At 43.1% G+C, this 20,087-nt stretch overlaps 2 protein-coding genes across 4 annotated transcripts in view; both read right to left on the bottom strand.

The window, feature by feature from the left end:
* SPIRE1 (spire type actin nucleation factor 1) overlaps nucleotides 1-2,607 on the bottom strand; it is a 128,352-nt gene extending 125,745 nt beyond the window's left edge. For both annotated transcript variants that reach the window (XM_066328797.1, XM_066328803.1), the window contains exon 1: nucleotides 2,258-2,607. In XM_066328797.1, the coding sequence (XP_066184894.1) occupies nucleotides 2,258-2,564 (307 nt within the window). In that variant the 5' untranslated portion in view covers nucleotides 2,565-2,607. The remainder of the gene's footprint in view (nucleotides 1-2,257) is intronic.
* A 2,775-nt stretch (nucleotides 2,608-5,382) lies between these two features.
* CEP76 (centrosomal protein 76) lies at nucleotides 5,383-20,073 on the bottom strand. 2 transcript variants are annotated; one of them, XM_066328720.1, is made up of 12 exons: nucleotides 19,971-20,073; nucleotides 18,472-18,627; nucleotides 18,067-18,148; nucleotides 17,470-17,694; nucleotides 16,761-16,946; nucleotides 14,938-15,035; nucleotides 14,145-14,273; nucleotides 11,171-11,356; nucleotides 8,874-9,040; nucleotides 7,641-7,974; nucleotides 6,208-6,425; nucleotides 5,383-5,740 (listed from the first exon to the last, which is right to left on the bottom strand). In XM_066328720.1, the coding sequence occupies exons 1-12, from the start codon at nucleotides 20,031-20,033 to the stop codon at nucleotides 5,602-5,604; spliced, it is 1,983 nt and encodes a 660-aa protein (XP_066184817.1). In that variant the 5' UTR covers nucleotides 20,034-20,073; the 3' UTR covers nucleotides 5,383-5,601. The 2 variants fall into 2 exon arrangements, with proteins under 2 accessions (XP_066184817.1, XP_066184825.1); XM_066328728.1 differs by lacking the exon at nucleotides 11,171-11,356.
* Between the last annotated feature and the right edge of the window lie 14 nt (nucleotides 20,074-20,087).

Raw genomic sequence — 20,087 nt, 5'->3', positions numbered from 1 at the left:
TTCAGGGCCTGTTACGTTGTACTATTCCCCAGGCCACAGAGCCAGGTTCTTCCTAAGCTTTCTCTGGTGCAGAGAATAGAGGAGCCTACAAACAAATACTCATTCCAGAGGCTCAAGCTGGAACTGGCTGAGGAAGCTCATTAATCACCACCCAAAGAGAATGCAGGGAGCAATAGGGAAAAGAACAGGAACAGTTCAAAAGATACCCATGAGAAGTAAGCCTTCTGTCAGCTCCTCAATATTCAGTAGAGTGAATTCCCAACTTTTGATGGGAATGTAACAATTTCCAGTGAAAACCTGCTCCAGGTTTCCCAAATCAAAGAACACACAAAATCCCTGGTGAAAGCTTGGAAGCTGAGCAGCCTCTGCTCCCGAAGTCTGTTTAAAGTGAGGTATGAGGAAGGCCAGGGACAGTGAGAGGACCCCAGGAGGAAACTTGCCTCTTTTCAAAGCCAGGCACCTACCAGCCTGCAGCTGACAGAAAAGCGGGTTCACCGAGGATGTTTTAGGAAAGGACAGCTGGCGGAGAAATCCCCGCCTCCCCTTTTCTATTACACACACTGGAGGGGGTACTCTCCCTGGGATAGCTGCCGCCTCCTGCTTCCCTGGGAGGTCTTAACAGACTGCTTATCTTTGTTTAGATACACATACACACTCTCTGAAGAGTCTCAAGATATAAGCATACACATGTGGTGCTATACAAAATAATACATACACTAATAAGGTGGGGGAAAAAAAATAGACAGGGCTGGAATATTTAAAAAAAAAAAATCTCATCCCTCCAAAAATTTAGATGTGGCATCAACATACACAGGTTAGCATATGTTGACTAAAACATTTTCACAGTAAAGCTTTAGTATAAAATAAACATGATGGATGTCAGTGAGGGGCCTGAACTTTATATTCAAGTATATTCAACACCCTCCTACAGTCAGTAATGATATACTGCAAGAGGAAAGAGGGTAAGTCCACCAATAGCAAGAAAAAAAGGCCACAAAAGAAAGAAATACATAGTAAACTAATGTATTTCCTGCAATAGGAAAGAGAAAAGAAAAAGTCTTGATGCCATCTCAAAAGACTGTAAGCAAAAGCAGCACACGACAAGCAACACAGAACTCGTCAATATGCTTGTGACATGCAGATGCCTCGGTCAGGAGAGCATTTTCCTAGAATTTCTGGGTGTTGGTCTGGCATTTAATTAACATTACAAAGAGCTGTTTTTAAAAACAATTTTAAAAGCACACCAGATCACATTTAAATGCAAGTCATTATTAGACTCATTACAACTGCCGAACTAAATTATGTCCTTTCTTCCACTAAATATATTTTGATATTTGCATGTACCACTAGCTCCAAACTGCATTACTGCAAGTCTCTGCCAAAAGACTTTGCAGACAGGCACTGTATCAAAAGGCTTCATTAAATTGTAACACCAGGGATAATATTCGTGCTCTAAACGCTGAGGGCTCCAGTAATCCCATTTTGTGAATTTACCACCGCCTTCTGATTCACACAACTTTAAAATGCTGAAACCTCTGTCCTCCCGGAAAATTCTGTCACGTTGAATGTGGACTAGGCTGATACTGGGGAATACCATCATGTATATCATAACCGACCACATCACTCTGCTGCCCATCTTTGATTTGTTTTCAGAAATAAATCGAGCTTTACTTGCAACAAAAACATACTGCTTTTCACATTTAAAATCAGAAGCTTTGAAAGGCTGAAAAACAGACATGCGCCCTCATTTTCCCTTCCAAAGCAAAATACGCTTTCTCGGGTATTTTAACGAAGCAGATGGTAGGTGCTAAGCCCCTGTACACGGCTTTCTCACTTACTTAGTGTCAGCACCATCCAAATGGATCTATTTCTAATCGGCGCCCTGTGATGCCAAACCGTTCGGGAAGCCCCTGAGGGAAGCGCGGCGCGGCCGGAGGAGCCCGGAGAGCCCGCGGATGACACGGGATTCATTACGCACCGGAGAGACGGCGCTGTTATAAAACACTGAGCCCGCATTCGCCTGCCCGTGCCCGCACGCAGGCGGTCGCATCCCAGGCGAGGGGTTCTGCCTTTCCACGCACAACACCCAGATGCCGCAGGGACACACACACACACACACAGACCCCCACAGCCCCCGGCACGACCCAGGAGCCGAGCGCTCGCCCACCGCGACCCTCGGGCGGGAAGGACAGCCACGTCCCGGACAAAGGCTGATGGAGACGGGCTGCGCGGGGTCGGCGGCTGCCCCCGGCCTTACCTGCGGCGGGCGGGGGCGGCCGGTCGGGCTCGTCCTGCTCCAGGGTGACGGCGCCGTCCCGCCAGACGCGGAGGTGCGCGGCCGCCGCCCCCAGCCTGGCGGCGGGGGGCTCTCCGCGGCGGGCGCGGGCGCGCAGCGAGGCGCAGCACTGGTAACACACGGCCCACGCCTGCTCCTCGTTGATGGGCTGGTTGTAGAGCCGAAGGATCTCCTCCAGAGACAGCGCCTCCGGCTGCCGGCCGGACCCGCCGCCGCCGTCCTCCTCCTCCTCGGCGGCCGGGCGGGAGGCGCCGGGCTGGGGCTCCATGCCCGGCGTCCGCCGCGGTGCTCCTCGCTCAGTGAGCGGCCCCGCCGCCGCGGCAGCGGCTGCCGATGCTGCTGCTTGCGCCGATGCTGCTGCTGCTGCTGCTGCCGCCCGGTCCTGCCGTGCTCATCCTCTCCGCCCCGCTAGTGGCACCAGGCCGCCGGACGGACAGCCCGGCCCGCGCGGCAGGCTGCAGGAGCCAGGAAACAAGCAGCAGTCAGGAGGAAGGCAGGCACAGGATCGGCGCCCGGTCCGCCCGCTGCCGCCGCCGCCGCCGCAGGGGGAGCGACAGCTCATAGCAACGCAATGGCGTCCTCGTCCTCGCCCGCCCCCGCCGCGCGGCGCCGCCCGCCGCCGCAGCGCCCCCTGCCGGCACGGCCGCCGCGGGCACTCACTCGGGGCTGCCACGGCAACCCGCGCCGCCCGCCGGCCGCTCGGCCGCCCCTCCGCCCGGCGCACGGACACACGCCGTGCGCTCCTCCCGCAGCCCTCGGGCCGCTGTTTGTGCGCCGGCTGTTGGGAACCACCGCCCTCAGAAACAAACAGCTCCCGGCGGGACGCGGGATGACACTCCCTGCAGCCCCAAGTGCTGAGCGCTTGACACCAACCCGCGCCATCACGGATACAACGAAACGTCTCCGCTTTCACAGAGGGAGGGCGAGCGCCTTTGAATTCCAGGGTCTCCCCTCCCAAAGCAAACACTTCCTCCGGGAAATCTCCATCCTCGGCAGCAGCAAGGCTGGAAGCGTCCAGGGTACACAGAGAGGATAGCAGAGTTGAACCAGCCCAGTCTGGAAAGGGAACAACAAGGGAACCGTCTTCCAAGCAGCTGAGAACTGACGTCCCTGCCCCTGCACACACCTGGGCAGCAGAAGGGCACAGCCCTTCATTCCAGCTTCTCCCTAGGCAAACGAGCACTTTCACGCAGAAAAGCACCCGACTACATAAGCTGGAGCTCACGCGCAACACACGGCGTTTCTCTCTTTAGTGTTCTACCTCTCAGATGCCAAAGGAAACTAAAAATCTCCCGTTCGCATCCCATCCACTGGGAGCCGGGAAGCTGAGGGACAGCGCCGGGAGTGCCCCCTGCCGTACAGGAGCGGTACTGCAGCTGGGCAGGGCCCCGCCGCCGGCTCCAACCAGCAGCTCCTCTCTTCCCATTCCACCAGCAGCTCCTCTCTTCCCATTCCACCAGCAGCTCCTCTCTTCCCCTTCCCCTCCACCTCCTCTCTTCCCATTCCACCTCCACCTCCTCTCTTCCCATTCCACCAGCAGCTCCTCTCTTCCCATTCCACCAGCAGCTCCTCTCTTTCCATTCCCCTCCACCTCCTCTCTTCCCATTCCACCAACAGCTCCTCTCTTCCCCTTCCCCTCCACCTCCTCTCTTCCCCTTCCCCTCCACCTCCTCTCTTCCCATTTCACCTCCTCTCTCCCCTTTCACTTCCATCTGTACTGAACGCTGCTGCTTTTCTCCTCTTTCCTCTTGTGTAACATACAATGGTACATATAAGATACAACTGGTACTTAAATAATGCTGTTAAACTCGGCAATACTCACCATGCAATATGATCCAGCCTTGTCAGGCTACATTTAGATACTAGGAAATTGGGGGAGAAATTGAACTTGTAAAGCTTTTATCAGCATCCTGTATGCTGTGTAACAGCCACACGAGTGCATTTTGATCTTTCAGGTACAAAAAGAAAGATAACACAAAACCAGACTTGTAAAGTTAGCAGCAGGGCCAGTAAGTACCTAATGTACTATTAGAGTCCTAAATTTAAAAAACCTCAGTGCTGCCACAGGAAGTATTTAACACCCCTTGAAGAAAAAAGACAAAAATGGTGTCATACTGCCACACTGCTGATTAAATGTACATGCAAAATGCCAACATTTACTCCTGCTGTATGTCTTGCAAGATTCTCTAGGATCAAGTAATTTTTTTTGGTCCAGCACCAGCAGGAAGAGTTGCCTCTTTCTTACAAGGACAACCAAAGGAGGTAGTCATGGGCTATCACTGACACATAGTGGCTTCTACAGAAGAAACCAAACAGTTTCAGATTTTCCAGCTGCAAGACGAGATGACTGGGATCCGCATGGGGAAAAACCTGAGAAGCACAGTAGGGAAAAGTTCAGTAAGCCCAACAACTTGCCATTTTGCAAAGCATAAAGACTTAAAGATACTTAACAAAATCATCACCCACAGGTTTAAGACAGACAAAATCAAAATGGGTAATTAGGTACAGATCTGAGGATGAGAATTAGACAAAACCATGTGTGGTTGTCAAGCGAAATGGCCTGACTACAACTTCTACCTCAGAAACTTCTAAAGGTATCAAGAGGCAAAATCCATCAGGTTTAACTATTTTATCTAACCCATCATAGCTATTCACATCTTCAAGTATCCAAGTCTTAATATATATTTTAAAAATTATAGAATTATTAAATTCATAGATACCCAGGTATCCAAATATACATATTAATGTATATTTTAAAAATAAATCAATATATTATTAAATTCACAGATTAGCAAGTTTATCTGACTGAACTGTTCTCAGAAGCTGAATGTAGAATTTACTGTTAGATCCACGAGAGGCAGAAATAAATTTTGCTCTCTTAAAGGCACATGCTTAAACATCAATATTTCTGGATCTCAGTCACTCACAAAGTACACCCTGTACATTACAGGGAAATGAGAGGTAGAAAAGAGTCTCTCACCCTGCAGAGGTAAAGCCAACCTACTTCTAAACAAACTCTTAAACCAATTCAGAATTGCAAAAAACAAGCCAGTATTTTTGCACACATTTTAGTAACTTCACCCACATTCCTATAAATATAAAAAGTAACTTTTATTACAAAGAATAAATTCTCTTTATAAATACAATCATTACTGTGTACACAATTCCCTTCAATACACACATCATGGTGTTTAAAATCAGTGGCATTTATATAAAATACTGTATTAGTTTTTAATTGAATCATTTTACACCCACATACATTATTTTGCAGCACTAAAAGGGTATGAATACTTTGGGGTTTTTTTTCAAAGGACAGAGCGGTATTTACAAGCAAACATGATCCAAACAGCACACGCAGACTCAGGGTACGTAAACACTCGTACACGGACTGCAAGTCGCACTTGGTCTCCCCTACAGCAGATTATTTCTTCACAAAAAGGAGACCTAGATGACAAAAAGAAACAAAGGAGTAACAGACAATCCTAAGATACTGTTAAAACCTTTAATTACATAGTGCAATTTTCTTAAAGCGTGACTAGCATTAGAGTAACAATGATTATCATGAGTGTGTCACTACAAATAATAATATCATTTTATAGTGCAAGGGCTGCTGCCTTGGAGGAAACTGACACAACTACTGATCATTTTTAACAAGTGCAGAGAGAAATTAAAGTAACTCTTTGTTCTTCAATTTAATAAACAGAAGTCTATCACCACTGAATCACCAATGTAACCTAAAAGCTCTGTACCCCATGAGCCCTTACACATACCACACAACTCCTCCTCCAGTTTTAACCAAAGGAAATCAATTTTCTTTAACATTCATTATTTAAAAAAATGAGTTACAATTAGCAGTTCAAGATTACTATTTAGTTTTAACAAATACCTGTATCTTTACATTCAAGACTTACCGAAGACACGTGGCAAATGCTCTCCTGGCATTTCTGTGCACAAAATGGATGGGAAACCCTTTGAAGGTGTGACCATCAGGTACTGCTCTCCTTACAGCATCCTGAAACTCCTCATTCCCTGCAGAAACACCCGTTGTGCGTTCCAGCTCATAGGCTGCTAGTGCTGGTGACAGCAGATAGGAGAGCTGGTCATCCCAAACAGTAGAAAGGCCAAGATCCTGGGAGGCAAGTCACAGAATGATGACAACTGTGCAGAAGGTACATCAGAATATGCATAACTCACCTACTGTATAGATTCAAATAAATCCCAGAACATTTATGTTGGTAGTTAATAGGAGTGAAGTCATGAAGCAGTGGGATTTGTGTATTGACTCACACACCAACCAGGAGAAGCAAACACCACTGTCAGAAGCAAGTGACACCACAGGTATCAAACATTTATCAAGGAATGAAATTAAACTATTAGATTAAAACATAAGGCCAAACAGAGTTGAAACCAGATGTTTCAGCTACAGTATCTCTGCATGACATATAAGAAGATATGTATAAATACACAGAAAAAAATATGGAAAAGATTAACTAATATTCACCTGACATTTTTTTAAATGTCTCATGGAAAACTCCTTCTGAAAAAATTACGCACACAAAGGCACCTTCTTTCTACCATCCATCTTCTCACCACACACTTGCACCTTCCACCCAGCATCCCAAATGCAAAGAAGCAGAAAAATGTACCCTCTATGTATTCAACATTGCATGAGACTCATGCTCTGAGAATTACTTTGCCACCCTAAAGGCTGAGCATCGTGTGGGGAGAAGAAACAGAAACAAGCAAAAACCCTCATTAAAAACAGACATAAGCTAAGAGGGATTTAAAATATCATTGCCTTCATGTACAGCACAGGGAGTATAATTTCTGGCACATTATGCCTTGTAAAAATCCTGGTAAAGGACAAAACTAACTTGTAAAAATATCTCTGATTTTGTAAAGCAGCCAGAGTAAGATCATGAAAGCTTGAAAGCCTGCTTTTATCTAGGAACCAGAAACATTTTTGCAGGATTGGCAAAGCGAATCACTAACAACCAGATTTCATCTTCCTGGTGCTTTTAGAGACCCCTCATGGGTGGTTTGCAGGTGCCAGTAAGCTGAAGATCACAGACCTAGAATGAGGGGCAAAGGCAGGGTGGCAGGAAAAGCCCACACATGAGGCTACACTGCAAATAATAGTAAGTATGATGTCTAAACCAGCTCAGTCCTCCCAAACTTTTTTTCTGTTGTTTCACTTTTTCCCATATCACATTTCTGCAAAAGCTGATGGAAAACACATTGCTAAGGCACAAGTACGTGAACTAACAAATGGCTATCCAAAACAAGTATACAATTAACACGTGAACCTCTATTACCATGACAGATCACTGCCAATCTTCCTCACCTTTCTGTGTTCAGAGACCAGTATCCTCAGCTGCACTTCTATCTCGTTGCTCGTTACAGCAGCATCTATTGTAGAAGCACAGAGAGGAGGAAAAGGGGGAACCGAAGACGTTGATCCAGGAGGACACACAGATTTTATTGCTTCTCCACTCATGGGCTTCCATTTGGATTCATCATGCAGGTCAAACACACACACCTCCACGGCATCAGAGGGCTGACAATTCCCAAAGAACTTCTGATGGTTGAAGATACAACCTATTGTGCGATATGGATACAGCGGCTTGGGTTGTTCAGCCAGGGGAGGGTCATCAGGGTTGACAGGTCTGTGCAGGTACCTAGTCAAAAAGATTCAACTTCTTATTAATACAACTTATTTCAAGGCAAGGTAAAAATATTTAGATGGGACAGATATATAGCTATTTTTCCTTTAAAAACACAAGCCAAGTTTGTCATCAATTTTCCCCCCCCCAAAATGGCATTCATTTACATGAAATGTATTTGTTTACAGAAATGTATTTGTACACGCTTTGGAAGCATAATATACGATCAAATAATACATCATTTTTAGTCTTTAAATATAGAAAAATAAGCTACTTAATCAAGCAGTTAATTTTGGCAACTGTGAGAACATACAGTTTCCCTGCTATTCGTCATATTTATAGAAATACACCTGCAAATGCTAATCACAGGATCCACACAAACTGTGGCAAAACAGAACTGCTTGTTTTGAACACTGGAAACAACGTGTTCCAGAAGCTTTAGTACACCACACAGTTACATGTGCCCTTCTCAAATGACTCAAACCAAGAGAAAATCTCAGAGAACTCAGATTTCTGCACAGGAAAAAAAAGCAACGCAACACTGATTTCATGATGAAATCAAGCAAAAACTATGAGTTCCTAAACAATCATGTCAGATTTCATCTCCTTTACAAATGACGGCAACGATAATAATCAATGGCAATCAGCTGCCATGAGACACAATACAGTTACCAAACAGTATTAAAGACACTGATACATTACAAGCTGATGAAATACCTCCCATCATGCTGAATCAGTTATTTTCCAAGCAAAAGCAGTACACAGAAAAAAAAGATTCAAAGACAAACATCACCTAAATTATACGACTGGGTATGAAGATTAAAAAAAAAGAAAAAAACAAACCACAACAGTAAAAATATTCTAGAAAAACCTCGACATATACGGTTCTGTTTTCTTATATTCTTTTTACTCACCTATGTCCTGTTAAGCTCTCCCAAAAAGTAATTGTTTCATCAGATCCACAAGTCATCACCCAAGTATGGGGGACTCCTTTAGCTTTTGTTCCAACACACACAAAGGCTTCCAATCCAAACCCAAGAAGAAGACTGCACAGAAGGTTAGCATGGTCTTCACAGTCACCCTAGACAGTAAATATTTATAAATATTACTGTTAATAATAAAACCTTAAAGAAAGAAAATAGTGCTATTTCTCAAACCACCATTTAACAAGTCATGTTACTCTCCTACTTATCTAAAGCATGTATCAGAAGTCAGGATTTTACCATTTATACTAGACAAGTTTTAGTTTTCTCTAATAGAATAAATGAGTTAAAAATGCATGCTCTAATGGTAGACTGTTGATATTGTTTGTTCAAGTATAGTGTATGATTAACACTGGGAAACATTTCTTATGATTATACAGATACTTCCAAGTAACCCAAAGCCAGAATCTACTGACCCACAACAACAAAAGCAATGTTTTATTTAATGTAAAAAAATATATAAGGTAAACACCTGAGGCAAGACTAGAAATTATGCAGTATTTTCACACAATTAAAATTTTTTCACTTAATAAAATGTAATTCTACTGGTATTTCACTTACTTGAATATGCTTCAAAGTTCAGAAACTAGATAAAGACAAAACAAGGTCCCCCATAGATCTAACTGTAAAACAGCTGGGAATCAAGTGCAGCTGTTTTTTTTCCTTTAGTCAGAAAAACATTTATCTCATAAACACATTACTACCACTGATAATTCACAGAAAACAATTTCCAAATGCAATCTCTAACATCCTTTGTCTCTTGAGTTCTTTACAAATGTTAGCTGTAAAGTAAGAACAAAAATTGCTTAAACAATGAAGGCTTCATAACACAAAGTACAGCATTCATAAGCAGAACAGTAAGGCTCTTTAGAGAAATAACTATTCAGAATGTTGAAAATGTAAAATTCAGTGTCCTTGGATGTATTGAGACAAAACAATCTTGCCCTACCACAGCATAAAAGGGAAATGTGCAGGAAAGTAGGCTTAAAGAAGTTTGTAGTGAACCTGTGTTATTTTAATAACACTATACCACCTTCCACAAGAAAAATGATGATCCAGCTGGGATCTCAGGGGCTAAATTCAGTTATTTTCCATACAATTTTCCACCTTTCTGCCTTGAAGGAACACCTTTCTCTGTGTCTCCAAAGACAGCAGTCCTCAAAGGCCCTACTGTCATGTCCATCTGAAACCCAGTGGGGAGCCAGAGCTGCCTTTATGCAGCACCTATGCATTATCTGATATTCAGGGAAAACAGCCAGTGTCTGGTCTGTGTGGTCTTGGAGGCAGGTCTAAAATCTGTGATACAGGTCCTGCTGTCCAGAACACATCTTCTAAATACAAACACACCAATGATGTTATTTTTGAAGGCAGAAGTATCTCCATGACAATGAAAAGCACTGACCACTCCAAAGAGGTATCAGAAGTGATCACTTGTTACTTCTGCTCAGTAAAACAGAAGGGCTATAAACCAGAACCAGTTACAATTTGCTTATTACTGTCATGATACAAACTTTAGACCACCAAGAACTAGGCTGAAGTGTCTAGTGAAAATTCCTACTTTGCAAAAATGGAATACAAAAACTGTCAGTATATTTCAGCCCATTTATTACGAAAATAAACCAAAACAAAGAAAGGCCCCTCCCCGAAAACCCACCAAAACCCAAAAAACCCCACAAACAAAAAAAACCAAACCAAAACAAAACAAAAAAAAAAAAAAACAAAAAAAAAAAAAAAAAAAAAAAAAAAAACACAAACAAACAAACAAACAAACAAACAAACAAACAAACAAAAAAAAAAAAAACACACCACCACCACACCAGAAAAAAGAAATCAAAACCAAAAAAATCCCTCACCAAAACAGCAAAAGAGGCAAGAGACTAAAGAGATTTTCCCTGCTTTTCCTGGCTCAGTCCAGAATTTTAACTAGTGTCCTGCACAGTAGCAGGGATTCACCGCATGATAATATGTGTTCTTAGAAATGCAAAGGAAGAAAAGCCAATTCAGTGTCAAAGAGATGCACTGACAAACGGACCCCAACTACAGCAGCAGACTGCTCCAAAGCCTTCTTGTCTACTACTTAGCACCTGTTTCTCTTTAAAAACACCTCCAGCACGACTGTAGCGCAGCCTTCCGAGCCCGACTGTAAGGCACGTACTCGCAGGCTGCTTTAGGCTGCTGTCTCGGCTCAGGAGGCCCCGCCGACACTCGGGGCAGCGGCAGTCACGCACCTTGCTCCGGCACAGGAAGGCGAGGAGGGTGCTCCACTGCTCCTGCCGGCCGCCGCCGATGACGGGCGCCCTCTCGTGGCCCAGCACGCTGACGAAGCGCGCCGCCTGCCGCGGCGTGTCCAGCAGCCGCCCCGCCCGCAGCGGCCGCACGTACGAGCACACCGGGCGGTTCACGCCGTTCTCGTCCTGCGCACGGCAAACGCGTTAGTGCCAGCCGCCCGACGGCAGCGAAACCTTCAGATAGCTTAGATTACACTTTTTTTTTTTTTTTTCCCTCTGGGATGTATCCTCACTGGAATAAGTATCACGCAAAAACGGTAAGACACAAAAATACCCCCGGAGTTAGGACACAAGACCAATAAGACAACCCGTTTAGACACATCACAAATTTCCCTCTGGCTCGGGCACTCACAGGGCATTCTGGACTAAATGTCTGAACGCCAGGAACAGCACAGCAATGAATTTTCTCTAACGGGTGAGGAACTGGTCATCCTCTACCCACTATCAGTTTCCATCATCAAGTATAAAAACAAGCCAGAACAAATCTCACACACCAAATTCCACAATGACCCCAAAAAAACCTTCCCCCAAAAGCATTAAACATTCAGCAACCGACTCTAGAGTTTAAAAGGTGTCTATCTGCTTCTGAATTTGAAAACAATACCTCCTTTCATAACAGCAAGCAATAAAAATTACTCAAAACTAAGTAACTAGATGTATTGAGCAACTAGATCTAATAAGTAGATCTAAGTTAAGCAATAATACTAAGAATTCCTAAGTTCTTATAAAAATGAAAAGATAAGATGACTTTTAAAAAGTTCTGTTTTGTTGCCTGCTGCAGGCAAATACTATGATTATCATCTATTAAAACTATTTCCAGAAGCATAGAAGTCTTCTCTTCCTCACTGGGCTAAAATGGTACTTTCATGCTCATATATTTTTAAAAGGGATCAAAGCCTTTTGAATCTCTGCAGCTTCAGGAAATTATGATCTCATATTTTTACTGTAGGCACATATTGTCCCTGTTAAGGTTTTGTCACGCTTTTCCAGCAAACTCGTGGAAAAAACCCAGCATTTATTTGAGGCTGACTGGAATTCTGTTGAAAACTATTTCACAGCTCGAAAGCAATTTAAAAAAAACCCCACAGGCAGGATTTATTTTTAATATTGTCTCATATATATAATGCCTGTTTCTGCACTACTCATCTGAAACTTCATGGTAACTAAATTATCAAACTAATCTAATAAACCCAGAAAGTTTTACTAAGATTTCTTATGGGCAATGGAAGACTCAAGCTCTAACTATATAGGTACTAATCTAGCAGGGGCCTAGTTCCTATCCTATTTAATTATAGATTTATTTCTCTTTATACCCTGCCCTGAAACCCTTAAGTCTTTGTATTGGGTCTATTTGGAAGGGAGTTTGTTTCCTTCACAGCAGCCCTGATAGTGCTGTGTTTTAGATTTGTGACCCAAACAATGCTGTGAACACAGCAGTGTTTTAGCTGCTGCCGAGCAGGGCTTGTACACTAACACGGCTGCCTCTGCTTCTCATTCTGCCACCACAGTTGTGGGTTCAGGGTGAACAAAAAGCTGGAAGAGGACACAGCCAGGACAGCTGACCTGATCTGACCAAAGGGATATTCCATGCCATATATAGGGTCAAGCTCAGCAATAAAAACAGTGGAGGTGGGGAACAGACTTTTCCTAAACTTGCCTCTGCTTGGATACTATTGGGGTATCTGTCTGCTCTGGGAAGGGGTGAATGACTGTCTTTGCAGCACTGTTTTCTCTTCCTTCCTCTTTTATTCTTTTCCTTTCTTTTTCTTTTCTCTTATCTTCTTCCTTTCCCTTTCCTTCCCCTTCCCCTTCCCCTCCCCTCCCCTCCCCTCCCCTCCCCTCCCCTCCCCTCCCCTCCCCTCCCCTCCCCTCCCCTCCCCTCCCCTCCCCTCCCCTCCCCTCCCCTCCCCTCCCCTTTCCTTTCCTTTCCTTTCCTTTCCTTTCCTTTCCTTTCCTTTCCTTTCCTTTCCTTTCCTTTCCTTTCCTTTCCTTTCCTTTCCTTTCCTTTCCTTTCCTTTCCTTTCCTTTCCTTTCCTTTCCTTTCCTTTCCTTTCCTTTCCTTTCCTTTCCTTTCCTTTCCTTTCCTTTCCTTTCCTTTCCTTTCCTCCTTTATCTCAACCTATGAACTTTTCCTTGCTTTTGCCCTTCTTATTCTTGCCCCCAACCCACTTCACTGATGTGAAGTGAGGGGGTGGGGGCTCAGCTGCTAGCTGGGATTTGGAAGTTTCCATCACTCCTGCACACTCAGGGTACAGCCACAAGGGAAGCTGTTGCCTCACCGAAGAGGAGGCACAGATCACTTCAGGACACTGCTTTGAGATTGGAATTTACTGTGGTATGAAAATTGCTACTATGCCAGGTAAATTCATAGCATGAAAAATGCAAGGATCATACCACTCCTTTTACTGAGGAACACTTACTGAGGAGCAATTGATACAGTAATTGATCAGACTCTAATAATTATGACTGTAGTTGTGTGACATAAACCAGAGAGATTGCATTGCAGACAACACAGACTTCAAATATCTTGAGGATCTGTTCTAATCGATCTAGAAAGTCCATTTTTTGTAACTGTTTTATCGGGTACAAAACTTATCTGAAACTGTTTGTACAGATCACCTAAGTCTCTGACATTTGTGAGTATTCAAGGACAAGACTAAGCAGGCTTTTTCACTTGGTACATCAGAGGTAGTCAGAGCAACTCTCCTGTCTGCATCATTCTATTAAGCTTCGATAGACAAACAGAAGTTCACTCCTTACAAATTTCATTTTTTTGCATGATACACCACATTTAGCCCTGACCTGAACATAAGCACATCATAAATCTAGACAGATTCCACATAAACATAAAGTTCAAAACAAAACAAAAAGGTAACTTAAAGAAAGGATTGGTCTCTTTGTACAATTTACAAACCTGTGCAAAGATCTTTACCAGCCTTGCGTTGTGGGTAGGCCTGATCTGCAGGTATTCCCTCCACCACTGCTTTGCATACACAAGAAATAAACGTTCTTTTTCTGCTGTTTTCTGCCGTTCCAAAGTGAACTGTAGGTAGGAAAAACAAAACGAATCCTATACATGCTAATTCCAAACAAGGGGAAAAAAAGCCATGATCAGTAAGTACATCAACACCACATCTTGGCACATGTCAAATAAAGCTTAACATTTTAAGTGTGTCATGCAAATCCATAGTATTTTTAAATGGAAGTCCAATTAAGAAAAACTTCAAGTTGTATTTCTTGTTTGTAGGTTCACATATTAGCTTGACTGAAGTACTGCTCATTTTAAGTAACGCATTTCTGCACAGAAGGATTGCTCGGATTTTAATGTGCAGGAGAATATCTGCATGCACCTTCCAGCCAACATTTACTGGCCTTCCAAGCAGAATAGCTAACTTGAAATTTCTGTTTCACATGGGAAAGAACAAGAAAACATATATACTAACTGAAGAAAATCAGACATACTGCATCTTTCTTTTTTTCTTCAAAGATTTTGATACAAGTAATAAGAAAAACCAATGATAGTAATATTTTGATAAACATTCAGTATAGACAAAGTAGTTTAGAAAAGGTAATTGCATTTAAATTTAATATAAAAAAAAGAAGTATTAAACATTCAAACATCCTACAGTCCTCAACATCTACAATCCTATACTGAGCTTCCCCACCAACAACAAAAGAAAAAGTTAACCCTCCCAGAAATTACTTACTTGAGTACTAGTTATTTCTGAAGAAAGTGTCTTATTAAGCTGTGGATACATTTCCAGTCTGATGTTTAAAACACCAACAGAAACCTTTGATTCTGTACCTTTGAAACAAAATTAATTGTCATCAGTTCTCTCATATTCACTTTGCTTAGATTATTTCAGCCAGGCAGGGGAAAACCATTAAAACATGTATGTTATCCTTATATAACCACAAAAAATCACTAAACTTCTTTAAACATAGGCAAAGTAAGAATTTTTATTTAAATTTCAAACTCGAATGAGGCTGTAAGAAAGCATAATATAATGAAAAAAAGCACAGGTCTCTACATCCAAGACAATTATCCAAGACCCTATCTGCAGCCAGTACTGGGACATATGAGAGGAATGGTATTCTGGAAATGTCTAGAATAGGCATCTAAACTCAAGTCAATCACACACTGCAAATGTGCCTATTCCTACTGATTATACAAGTAGCTGAAATTTAAATAGCTGGAAATAAGTGAAGTTCATCTTCCCCCAGGACACAGTTCATTATGAAGGACCCTGGCTGTCATAAAGAGATTAATCAACTTAAAAAAACTCCCCAAAACAACTAACAAATGAACAAAAACCCCCCTCAACTTAATATTGTTGCTTAATGCTGTGATTTTTAAATTACATAAACAACAATAAGCATTACAAAACAGATTACAAATGGGTCCATAAGCAATACAAGCAATGGAAGCCTCATGTAACAGTTTATCTGTTTATCTGAGATGGCAGCATCCTTTGATGTTCTTGATGCATTTTATACAATGACAGGATTTTGAAGAGGAGAAGCAGCACTGGATTTATTGCATCAGTACTTTATTGCTTGGAAAAAAGCTAATGAGAATTCAATTTAACTTGCTCCATCTCCCATCCAAGAATTAAACTCAATTTATTTGCTATGCATTTCCAAGTCATTATAGAAAATTAAAATCAGAATAGCCTGGGTTGGATGGGATCTTGGAGACCAGCTCACTCCAATCCCTCTGCCGTGGGCAGGAACACCTTCCACAAAATCCCATTGCTCAAAGTTCCATCCAACGTGGCCTTGGATACTTCTTAGGATGAGGCATCCACAGCTTTTCTGGGCAACCTGTCCCAGTGCCTCATCACTCTCACAGGAAAGACTTTCCTCCTAATATTTAATCTCAGTCTACTCTGATTCAGTTTGAATCCATCCCCCGTTGTCCTGTCATTACCTGCTCTTGTAAAAAGTCTTGTAGGAAGTCGTAAGAGACCTAGTCTTTAGTCACTAAATCATATCCTAGAAACTCAAGTTGGAACTCCTGAGAAGAGGACTGGGGACAGGTGACACACAAAATACACTCATGTACGAGCTGCTAAGCACCTAAACCAAGCCATCCAGAAAACACACTTCCAGCCACTGGGATAAATGGGAGCAGAGCAGAGAACCCTTTCTTCAGCAATTGTTAGTTTGCTATGAAAGGCACACAAGCCGGTTTTTTTTACCTCCCCAGTGCACTGATCAGATATATGCCTGGAGATGAACTACTGGATTTTTGTTTGGTTAGTTTGATTCTGATAACTGAACTAGATATTCAACAGTGGGAATTCCCAGACATGAGGACCATTTTTACATGGGATCTGGAATACTCATTTTTAGCAGCTTGGTAACAGAAAAACCTGACCATTAAGTCTGCTAGACATCTTCTAAGGATACTTTACAGTTACTTCTGAAGAAAAAAATTAACTAGGTCAAAAATACTACTTTAAGCTTGTAAGCAAGCGCAGTACCCATTACTGTAAGTCATCATAACATGCTTATTTTTTATCCATACCTACACCCAGGAGTTCCACAGCAACATTTGTGATGCCGTTCTCTGCAGCCAAGACAGACCTCCACTCCAAGAAATAGGATGCTACCAGTGTGGTCTCACCAAACGTGTCTGTTTTGATCAGAACCATATGCACTGGGTCACATATAGATAACATAGTGGTTGCATCCACCATCTTACTTCCGTCACCTGCCATTGTTAAACCAAAATAAGACAGCAAGAATATTATCATCCCAAGTTCTCCTCAGAATTTTAAAAACAGTATGGAACAAAATGCAATGTTTGTAATAAGCATAAAGAAAGATCTTGAGTCCAGAAGCGCAAGCAATGGTCCCATTTCTAAAACAATACTCATTTTAGGACAGAGCTAGAGAGAGATTACAGAGAAGATAAAATTATTTTTGTAGTTGAGTACTGCAATGCAACTAGTTCAGACACACAAAAATTTAAAATGGAATTAACATTTAAGAATGGATAAAGCTGGTCAATGTCAAGTTATTTTAGAGTGAAAAAGAAGGAAAAGAAGAAGAGTAGAAAAAGATCTACAGGTGGCATAACCCAGTACAGTCATCAGTTTCCTCAGGAAAACATGACAAAAAACAGATAATCCACTAAAAGAAATCCACTAAATAATACCAAACATATTTCACAATAACTCTTAGGTCAGAAAATATCCCAATGGCACCGGCTTTAAACCCACAATATCCCTTACCGAGGCTATCCTTGTGTATTTCAAGTAGAAAACCATCCTGAAAATCTGGCTCACAGGCACAAGGGACAGGCTTGGAACGGAAGCGCTGGTTTCGAAAATGTAAACACAGAGTGAAGGTAGAACAGATCTGGCCAGGCAGAGGCTCTGGTTCCTGAAGATGTTCCAGAAAAGCTTTTCCACCCAAAACCTGAAGGTAAAGATACCTCCGTGTTGGGTCAATGTTAGCTGTAAAGCGTAGCAATAAAAATGAAGAGACTACAAACAGATCTTAGAATGCTTATTTTGTTAAATATCAGCTAACTAACAGGAGACTAGCAAAAAAAGAAACTTATTTGAAACACAAGCTTAGAAAAAAGTGCTTTTAAAATATATGGAAGTTATCTTAAAGTAAATGAAATAATAACAATAAATCATATTTAATGCAACACTGATTGCTGCTGCTTCTCACTTGAGTTTACTCCCTGTGGATAAGCAGAGGAAACATCCACCTAATATGCCAGTTCATACTGGATTACTAATTCAGAGCACAAAAATCATAGACTTCAAATTTCTTTCAAAACTATGATCATTAAACATTTAAATAAACAAGAAACATACTTTTTTTCAGAACTGGTGGTTCTCTTTCGACAAAATGTGTTGATGGTTTGGGAGCTGAAGTCCTCTCTGTTTCGTTCACGTCCTGGAATTACAATTAAAACTTTTTAAGGAGTTAAGGGATACAGCAGTGCTCTTACCACAGCCTTCTGAAAATTAAAGAATCCTCCATTTCATCTGAATGCCATTCCTTAGGTGTGCCTCCTTCTAAAACCGAACCAATATTTTCAGTGCAGTATTATCACCCAACCAATTGCAGCATATGCAATTATCTTCCCTACTCCTATAATGTCTCGGATCAGTAACGTCCTTACAAACCTCCAGAGGCAGCATCATTTCACTTCATAAAAACACCACGACAGGAAGAGGAACAAGCAGAAATACTTCCCCTCTTCAAAAGCTACTTACACTTACAAATTTAAGTTCCTTCATAACATCATCAATGATTCCCCTCTGTCTTAGGGCTTTTATCAGATCTTCTGTGGACAACTGCTGATGCTCAGGTGCCAGCTCTTCTCGTACAGTCTCAGCAAGAACTTCTCGTATCCTCCCATGGACATCCATCTGAAAGATAATTCATCATGTGCTGCAAACTCTGTGTGCCAGCAGGTACAACTTACCAATTAAGTCTGTAAGGCTAAGGGTGTTTTCCTAGGAACACAGAAATAACTACACCAAAATAGTGATCCTTTCAGAACTAATCAAACGAGCCACTTACAAAAGCAGCTCTCCCAGTAAAAAAAAATTACAACCGTACAAAACATAGAGGTGTTTTCACTGCTCTTTGACAGCAACCCATCTTGAACTTCCTTCCTTACAAAAAGGTCTGAAAACCCATTAATTACAAAATGGTAACTGTTCTAATTTCTCATCTCTCTCAAAATTCAAGCTTAACATAATATTTATTTATTTATTAGGGTAAAAAAAATATGCTTTTATATGTACAGGTAAGGCACAGAAGTAGCAGATCTCCCTTGCAAGCTTTCCCTGTTCTCAAAGAGAAATCTAAGAATGTCTGCCCATCATATGAGCTGTGAAAGCAGATGGATTTATAGAGCTAACTCTCACACTGGAAGGATGTTAAGGATACAGCCACCGGGACCTGAAATAGAATCACAGAATGATCTTGTTGGGAAACACCTGAAAGATCATCTCATTCCAAAGCCCCTGCCATGGGCAGGGAACACCTTCCACCAGGCCCGGTCACTCAGAACCCCACCCAGCCTGGCCTTCAGCACTTCCAGAGATGAGGTAGCCACAACTTCTCTGGGCAACCTGTTCCAATCCCTCAGCACCCATCACACTGAAAAATTCTTCCTAATATCTAATCTAAACCTGCTCTCTTTCAATTTGAATCCATCTCCCCTTGTCCTGTCACTGCACGCTCTGGCAAAAAGTCTGTCTCCTTCTTTCCTGCAGGCTCCCTTCAGGTATTGGAGGGCTGCTATAGAGTCTCCACTGAGTCTTCTCCTCTCCAGGCTGCACAATCCCAGTTCTCCCAGAGTTTCCTCCAGGCAGAGGTGCTCCTTTCCCCCTGATCGCCTCGCTGGCCTCCTCTGGACTCGCTCCAAGAACCCCGTTCTCCTGTGTGACAGGCAGGAAGATTCACCGCCGCACTAATACGCGATACAGGAGTTAGAGCCTGCTTGCTCATCAGTTCAAGACCCTCGCTCAAAAAAGCAACCAGAAAAGGAGAAAGCGGCGCCTGGAAACCACCTGCAGCCGCCCAAGTTGTGAAAACAAAGCGGGGCGCCGGAGCGGACGCGCGCCGCCGCCGCCTCAGTGGGCGCTGCCGCCGCCCGCGGCGGGGTGACAGCCGGGGCGACACTCGGTGCCGCACGGGGGCCGCACAGCCCCTCAGCGCCAGGGGAAGTCTCTCCGGCGCCGGCCCGCGGCGCCAGCCCCACCTTGAGCAGCTGCCGGTGGATGATCTCCTTCAGCTCCGAGGCTTTCTCCGGCGGCAGCGACATGGCGGAGCGGGCGGCGAACGAGCCCAACCGCCTGGCAGCGAGCGCGGGCGGCGC

This window comes from Sylvia atricapilla, chromosome 1 (genome assembly GCF_009819655.1).
Source record: "Sylvia atricapilla isolate bSylAtr1 chromosome 1, bSylAtr1.pri, whole genome shotgun sequence".
Taxonomy (NCBI): domain Eukaryota; kingdom Metazoa; phylum Chordata; class Aves; order Passeriformes; family Sylviidae; genus Sylvia; species Sylvia atricapilla.
This window is presented reverse-complemented; position numbering and strand designations above follow the sequence as displayed.